Genomic DNA, 9,164 nt, shown 5'->3' on the forward strand with positions numbered 1-9,164 from the left:
AAAACACAAATGAATTCTATTCTAAAGGCAGAACAAAATCAAAGAGTAGCATGTCCAGTTTCAAAAGCAAAACAAGGAAAAACTACAAATTGTTCCTCTGGAAGGAGATCTTAGAGTCATTTATTCTTCATTTAAAAAGAAGTAAGTGAAGACAAATGATCTACCCAATTAGTAACCAGAGGGAGGGCTAAAACTAAAAGCTCCTGATGCTAACTCCAGTGTTCTCTTCACTACGTCTCATCCCAAAACAATGCACAAGCTACCTTATAGCTAGAAATAGATCAGCAATTCAGAGAGAAATAAACTAAACTCTCTCTCTCACTACCTGTTACTGTTAAATTAATTACAATAAAGTTAAATTATGCTTCTATAAAGTTGAAGAGTTTGTACAATCCGTTGATAACCAAATACATTATTTCTGAACTTTACAGTAAGAAAAAATAGTATAAAAAATAATTTGGGGTCATTGGTTACCCCGTTAGCATAGTATGTTTCTTCTGATATGGAGATAAAACTCACTTTAGAGCAAACACTCCCAGATAGGAAATATATGCATATAATACACTACTATTCTCCAGTGTCAGTGACGGTACAGCATGAAATATTCTACCTTTTACACGCGAAGAGAGAGGTGAATCCTTATTATAACAAGACCACTGCAACCACCGCCAGTCAGTTAAGGGTCAGAAAACTATGTAACCAGCATCCTACCCTGGTCATAGAATTTTCCTCATCTGACTTTTTCATTTTGTTATGTTTCAAGTTGATTATTTTGTTTTTTTGGGGAAAAAAAAAAAGCTACTAAGGGTCCATATGTCGCTATGACCAGAATAATGTGCAATGGATATCAGTGCCAAAATCACCGTGGGAAATCACTGCTGAAACTAACACCCTTGTCTTAAAAAAAAGAAAAAAAGTGAAATTTAAATACATCCATATTTCTCAAGAGACAACTTACCTGTTCTGAATGGGGCCTAGGGGCGTCTCTTTGTTCTCTAGTTAATCTCCAAGGAGTTATAATTTCATAAGAAGAGAGATGTGAAGTCTGTGGAAAACCTACAGAAAAGGGAATAACAAATGTTACAAAACAACTGAACCCGAAAAACTACACAGTTCCAAAATATAATGGAAATCAAAAGCTGAACGTTCAAATCACTGAAAACATCATCTGGCATTCCCATATAAAAATATACGTACATGAAGTTTTATAGGAAAACAGCAATGTACCAGATAAGTATGAGCAGGGAAGAAATATATTTCTTAGAAAAGGATGTCAGCCTTTATCCAAACAGTATACATACAGCAATCATTTTCAAACAATTTTTTGCTATAAACCTTAACCCTCTGTCTTAAAGGAAATCTTAAGGTATAAATAAAAGAAAAAAAAAAACTACTTTTTTTGGAGGAGGGTATGGAGGGAAGGCATGTAGAGCCTGGCACCATTCACTCCTCTCTCATCTCACACCCTCACCCAACGTGAATGACATCCCAGATGGCACTGGGGTACTTCTATGAAATGGCCAAGGACAATAAGAGGGAAAAGTTACTTTTCACTCCTGGTGGATTAACTTTAAGAAATGCACACTTAACAATGCAGTAATTATCTCAAACGAAATTATTGCCATTATCTGTCCTATAAACAAAATCTTGAATAGATAAAATTCATTAACAATGAAGAACTCAGGACAAGCATGCAAGACTTCCTCCCAGTTCCAATCTGGTACAGCTCCCCACACAGTGAAACTGCATCTAAGTGGGGCCTGAGTTTTAAAGTCATCCCTTGATGGGTGTGGGGGGAAGGATAAACTAGGAGTATGGAGGTCACAGATACACACCACTGTATATAAAATAGATAAGCAACAGGGACTTCCTGTATAGCACAGGGAACTATATTTAATATCTTATAATAATCTATAATGAAAAAGTCTGAATACATATATATATAACTGAATCACTTTGCTGTACACTGAAACTAACAAAATATTGTAAATCAACTCTGCTTCAATTTAAAAAAAAAAGTAAGATCCACTTTAAAAAAAATTGAATGAAAGAACGAGCAGAAAGCCATTTCTGGTTCATTGTCACTGAGATGGTCAAGGAGGATTTATCTCTAAATAAGGAGTTTTATTGTTAGGTTCTAATTTTGTATTCTTGATATTTTTGATATTATTAAAGGTGTTATATAATCACATATTTAAAATAATTAGATACCTAAGGGAAAAAAAATAGTCATCACTTCAGCAAAGTTTGGATTTAACTAAAATGGCCCATGGGAATCCCTCAGGAAGACACAACCCAGGTTGGATGCTGACACCTAGTCTCTCATACACTCTACACAACCTCTTCTTCTCCTTCCAGCATCACTGCCGATGGCACATGTTTGTTCAGCGAATGTGATGCAGTAGATGGTCACCATCTAAGGACCATGGATGAAAAATTTACATGTCTCTACATTTCCACATATCAAAATCAGATTCGGTATGAGGAGGCTTAAGAATGGCGTACACAGGAAGGACAGAGTCACAGCCTCCACTCAGTGGGGATCAATTTAGGAAAGAAGTTCATTAAGTGGAATTTCTTGAACAAATACCATGAAAAGGAGGAAGAGGGGACTGTTATAAATTAAGGAGCTATACAGCCAAATGTAAGAGCTGAACCTATTTGGATCCCAATTCAAATAAATCAACAGAAAAAAACAAATTCTGAGACAATCAGGGAAATTTCAACACCGTGTAGATAGGTGATTATATATATATATATATATATATATATATGTATATATCTCTGAATCACTATGCTGTGCGCCAGAAATTAACACAACAGTGTAAATCAAATAATTTTAAGAAAATGAGCAGGTACATATTGAAACAGCTCTCATTCTGAAACATAAGTGACTTTATAAGGTCACCCAGCCAGTTTCAGGCCAGGACTGAAACTATGAATCTTTCACCAAGATTGTTAGCAAAGAACGAATGTCCGGTATAGGAATACAAGATACGTTCTTTCCTCTCTTCCATTTTAAAGCACAATTCTTGTTTTGGAGCCACAATTAATCACTTATTTTTAACAGGCTTTCAAAACTATACCACCCAAAAATAACTTCTATATTAAGAGCTGTTACTCTGATACTGGCTCCTCGGTTTTAAAATCCAAGCATCCACTTTCTGAGCTCCGTAAGGAGTTCTAAAACACCATTAAAAAAATGCACATATTTGGTTCTGTCATTCAAAAGCAATATACACTAGTTGTATGAAAATCCTCCTTCCTATGTTTTTTTCCAAATTGCTTTATCTCTGACTGTGGCTCTTTTTTTTTTTTTTTCCTGTTCCTACCTTGCATAGATTTTTTCCCCCCAATTCCTGTTACTTTTTGTCTTTAATTCCAAATGGTAGCAACTTCTCATGGGAAATCAAAAGAACAAGTTTCCCATGTCACTATAAAGGCAGCGCATCAACATTATTTGTACTGTAAAGCTTCAACCTCAGCACTGAAGCTGACATTTGGGGACAGGAAATTCTTTGTGGTGGGTGTTCTTCTGTGCGATGTGGGATGGCCAGCAGCGTCCAAGAGCCTGCCCCGCCATAGGCCAGAAAGCATCACGAGTGTGACAACTGAAAAGGAAAAAAAAAAAAAAAAAAGGCATCCCCCAGATGACTTTGGGGGGCAAAAATCACTTGTTGAAAACCACTGGTATATAGTTCACAATGAAAACGAAAATCTTAGTACAGTCAGCTCTGTGGAAAATACAAACTGTTATATAAGAACTTGACAGGATAAGCGCACCATCAAAAAATCCCATTACCAGAAAACATGGGCTGGAAATAAAAAGAAGAATTGAAACTTAAAGCATTTTAAACATAGTAAAAGAAAGGAAAAGGTTCGTGTTCGTTGCATTTCTTTCTTCCTCTACCTCCACAGATACTTTTATGTACTGTGTTTTGGAAGAAGTCTATGGTTTGTAACAGTATCTGTGAAACTGAATCCCCCTAAAAGCTAGTTCCCTTACGGAGTTCATGATGAATCTCTCCATCTAAAATTCTACTCCTTTTCTGGTCACCTCTGGCCGCAATCCAGTGCTAACTAATACTTATCAACCAGTCAGAGAACTAAAATGACTAATGTTGATAACATCGTTGATGTAGTAAGACTGCTGTAGGGACCATCAACAAACTCAGGGTGTTTCTCCAGGGCAAGAGATCACAGGCCCCAGCTATGGATAACCTGGCCAGATAATCACAAACCAGAGGCATTCTGACTCCCAGAAGCACTACTCTGAAATGTCACAGGATGATGGTTAATCCCGGCACCTTTGTTCTTCCCCTTTAAAGGAAAAAAAAAAAAAAAAAAAAAAAAACAACCCTAACTCTAGGGAGTGGATCTGAGACTTGTCTCCCTCTCCCCCTTGCTTGGCGCCCTGCAACAAATCCTTACTTTGCTGCAAACACCCGCTGTCAGAGTTTGGCTTTTCTCGATCACAATTGCAGCAGAGGGAAATAAGTGAAAAGAATTCTACCTAATTGCAAAGCAAATAAATCTGAACCCTCAGCCAGGGGATTTTCGCCTTTCCTTCCGCCTACTATGTAAACAAAGAGCCACCCTTAAGTACTTTCACTATAGAAAATAAACCTGGGTTCCACATACAGGATGAATAAATCTGTTGTCTGAACGATTTCTTGAAGAGAAATTGTTGTTAGATCCAGAAATCACTGTTACTCTGAGCCATGTATTTCCATTCCGTTCCAAGGTCAATCCCAAATAAACATATATTATATATAAGAACTATCTTCAAACACAATTAAAATTTCCACTGCTATGTCCAACAATGCTTACATTTTGTGTTTTTTATATATATATATATATATTTTTTTTTTTTTTTTACATTTACCCATGTTTCCATTCAAAAAGAAACAGGACGTCTGCTATGGTTTGTTTGCAAGTGGTCCTTTGGGAAAAACACTCACCATTTATAAGATTTAAAGCTCTAGAGAATTTAAATTCCTCTACCAAGGAATTTAAGATTCTTGAAACAAAAGGCAGTCTTACTCATCATGTGTTTCCTGCACTGGAACCGTTGATTCTCCAAAGATGTGTATTGAGTAAATGACCTCTTCTGATCTTGACAGCTGTACACACATAGCTCTCATAATTGGCAATTAGCATATACGACCTAAAATCTGCTTTATTTTTTATGATCAGCATCTTTCATTTCAATTTTCCACAAACCCACCTGGCTCACCACACTGGTCACGTTAATGGCAATGCTGTCTCTCACTTTACTGCCATTCCAGAGACTGCTTACTCTCACCTCTTAAGCAGCTGGGATTGGAACGTCTATTCCTAACAAGATTCCGACGTGTCAGTGAACGTGGTACAGGCTCTTCAGGGCTCTACTCGAGGAGCTACTAAAGGAGGAGGGGTGGGGGGGAACCCTCCGAAAATGAGTTAAACCATAAAGAAATCTCATTAAAAGGAAAATGTGTCAAAGGGAAAGAGGCATTTCCCATGTACGGGGATGGGTTTTTGTCCTACAATATGACAAATGTCTGGGAGGTGGCACCCTTTCTACTTATTGTAAGCTGAAATACTCTAATTCTTAGGTTAAAATCAATATAAACAGATACAAAAACAACCGCATGTTTAAAAACTGAAGAAATTGAATGCATGTCTCAGATTCCCAAATTTACTCTTAAAAAGATGTGTTACCCCACATCTGATCACTTTGGGAAAAGGATCTGACTAAAATAACACTGTCGCAAAATGAAAAATAAACTACAATAATATCTTGATATGTAAACAAGACTATGCAATTCAAAGTGTAACTCAAATTTGGTTGCGTCCACGCTGGTCCCATTCAAAGGTAGGGTCATGGGGGGTTAGTTACTGTGATACTAAGAGGACTAGATTTACTTGTGAGGCAGTCCCGTACGACTGACGCAAAGGATGGCTCCAAGACCCTAAGACTCTACCATATACTAAGAATCAGAGGGAAAAAAAACAAAAGGAAGAAATATCACGAGGCTATCTGCATTTGAGCCTGTGGCTATTTCAAAAAAGTTTCCAGTTACATAAACCTTGCATCTTGGAGGGGATTCTATAATAAACCAGGATTTTTAACAAAAAAAAATTAATATAAAGTCAACTTTGGTAAGAGAAAATTTAAAGTGTGTTTTGAAAACTGTCTTGGAACCTAGCAACTTGTTCTGTACTTATTTTAGTTGTAAATGTTTTTATTTTCTACATAAAAGTAGTGAAACCCAAATTATCTTTAAATTTAAAAGACTACATCCTCCTTTGTAGCACCAACGCAAACATACCAAATTCAAATAACCCACAGGCACCTAAAATCAAAATTAGTATGAACCTAAGTTCTTACCATGAGCTTCTTTTATAGTGATTCACCATGAGTAAGCTTTAAAATTCATTTCCTCTAGAATTCTAGTTTAAAAAAAAAATTCTAGATCTGCACATCACAATTACTACCTTAAAAGAGAAAATGGGATGAGGTTTCATACCAGATTCCTTTTGCTATTTTTCACAATGATACAAAATTACCTTTGTCAGCCCCAGCTTAAAAAAAAAAAAAGTTTACTGTAAGTGTCAGCTTTGTGGAATTTATACTGCATTTCCTCATTGACACAATGTTCTAAATGGTAACAGAAATCCTATTGAAACCTATTTAACTCCTAGTGTAACTGATGTGTGGGTGATACTTACTCAGTACTTAAATTCCTCTTTTTCATTAGGGGAAAGCATTTTCAGTGCATGTTTTAAACATCCTGTATTGCAAAAATTCAGTCAGCTGACTTTGGAAGAACATTCCCGTAGGGAAACATGAGTTGACTCACCGCAGACTATTACAGAAGCCTCTTAACTGGTCTCTCCCGGCCTCCCTCTCCCTCCTATAGTCTACCCTCCACTGGGTAGCCAATTATATTAACTGCAAATCCAATTACCACACACCCCTATTTAAAATCCTGGTTGCCCAAAGAACTTGCTACAGGGTAAAGTCCAAACCACAGAGTCAGAAGACTCTCCCCAACTCACCTTATCTTTCCCCTGCCTCCCCTTCACTGAAGACTTTCTGGCGCTATTCCCATCATTCCCTAACAAGTCATGTCCTTTCACCCCTCTATACTCATGCAAAAACTCTCTCTTCTGCTTAGCATGCATTCGTATTCCTTTACTTGACCATTTGCCTATATAGATCAATTCAAATATCACTTTCTAGATGAAGCCTTCCCCAACATCCCTCAAAGAGACTTAGTACCTTTGGTCACGCTGTGCCCCTCCACAAGCACTGACCTTAGGGTTTACAGGAGTTTGATAAACGCTGACTAACTTTTGAAAACATATACATTTTGAAATGAGGAACTGGTCATAAACTGTTACAGCCACAGTGAAAAAATAAATGCATATTCCAACTATCTATATGCAGGTATGTAATAATCCATACATAAACATCAAAATTAGTCTTATTTATAGTATTTGCAAACAGAATCATGGATTACTAAAATTCCAGATGTGTAAACTTCCCCTTAAATGTTGGTAAAAGTTAACTAGTGGAGAATACCACAGCAAAAATAGTCTTCACCAGAAAAGATCTGGTAGCTTCCCATTCAATAAAGTTTCAGCACTGAGAGCCTCAAAATGCCCGCAATAGGGCAAATTTACTTAACTGAGAAAGAATAAACCAAAGATAAGAAAATAACTAATTAGTTTCCTGAAGGTCGGCAGTCCTGCATTGAAAACTCCCATCATCACCTTTGAACAACTCTCAAGACTACGATTTAGTAGAGACCCCCATTCTCCATCACACTCTATGTCTGATAAAGAAACAACAGCCATGCAAACAATAATTTAGTACAGGAGCCAAAACAAATAAAGAAGTTGTTCCCAGAAAGAAGCTAGAATTTAGCGACCGGTTTCCACTAGGTTTGGGCATGTCCAATGTAAATACCTTACATATTCAAGGGAAGTTTCACAATTCAAGTGATTTTACATAAATGATTTGCTTCTTACGGCAATCCTGTGAGTTAAGCAGAGCAAGCAAGGATTGTCTGGATTTGAGACATTACGAACCCAAGAAAAACGAAAATAAAACACTGGCTATAGAAATAAATGTAGCACTTCGTTCCCAAAAAAGAAGTATTCTTACTACAACAAAATGGCCCGAGAGAAATAAGCAATCTTCCCCACCCCTCTTCTTTATTCTATCGCTAAATTTAGCTCTATGTACCTCCGGGTGACTCCGCTAATGAACTGGACATCAAAAATTCAAATCATGACAACCTGGAGCAAAAGTTCCATCTCCCGGCCTCATTTACTCTACAAGCAACACCAAGCTCCATTTATCAGAGCACTTCTCAAGCCCAAGGCGTGCACCCAGCCTCCAAAGCTCTCAGCCGAGTCCCCGAGGTCAGGGTCCCGAGTCGCCCAGGAAGGGTCTGGGGACCCAGCTTTGCACGAGATGGGGGTAGGGCGCACCGCCAAAGGCTCTGCCCAGCAGGAGACGGAGGACGAGGAACCCCAGAAGGGTTTGGGGGTCCCGAACACTGTCCTCACACGGCTAAGCAGCTCCGCCTCCCCGACTCCAGGTCCGGTCGTCAGGCCAGGCCCCTCCACCCCCAGGCACCACAGGGTGACTCCAAACATCCCAGCCCTAGGAAACAAAAATCCCGAAGGTCTCCAGGGGCGGACACCCACCTGACCGAGCCCCACCGAGGGCTGGGCTCACCAAGCCGAACAACAGCAGCCACTGGAAGCAGAGGGTCCCAGAGGGCGCGCTCGATCCCATCTCGGCCGGAGTCCTCGACAGGTTCCACTAAACACTCGTCGCCCCTACCCCCGCCCGCTCCACCGCTTCCCAGCCCCGCCGGGGCCCCAGAACTGGCAGCGAAGCGCGCGCTCCGCACTGACGCAACTCGGCCCCGGTCCGAGCTCGCTCCCGACACGGCGCCGGCTGCACTGACGTAGGGAGAAATCCGTTCACGGCGGGAAAATGGGCTTTCTATCCGGACGCGGAGACCCGCACCAGTCCGCCCGGCGCGTCACCCTCCTCCCCGCCCGGGCCCGCCCCCGCCCCCGCCCCGCCTGGGCCCGCCCCCGCCCCGCCCAGGCCCGCCTCCTTCGGGGGTCGAGAGAACCCATTGGAGGAAGCGCTCGGC

General features: G+C 39.9%; 1 protein-coding gene across 1 annotated transcript in view; it reads right to left on the reverse strand.

The window, feature by feature from the left end:
• The window catches only part of ADAM9 (ADAM metallopeptidase domain 9), a 69,116-nt gene extending 60,052 nt beyond the window's left edge, over positions 1 to 9,064 (reverse strand). The window contains exons 1-2 of the mRNA XM_014558093.2: positions 8,704 to 9,064; positions 959 to 1,056 (exon numbers count right to left, since the gene is read on the reverse strand). Of these exons, the coding sequence (XP_014413579.2) occupies positions 959 to 1,056; positions 8,704 to 8,794 (189 nt within the window). The 5' untranslated portion in view covers positions 8,795 to 9,064. The remainder of the gene's footprint in view (positions 1 to 958; positions 1,057 to 8,703) is intronic.
• Positions 9,065 to 9,164: the final 100 nt, after the last annotated feature.

This window comes from Camelus ferus, chromosome 26 (assembly GCF_009834535.1).
Source record: "Camelus ferus isolate YT-003-E chromosome 26, BCGSAC_Cfer_1.0, whole genome shotgun sequence".
NCBI classification, from domain to species: Eukaryota; Metazoa; Chordata; class Mammalia; order Artiodactyla; family Camelidae; genus Camelus; species Camelus ferus.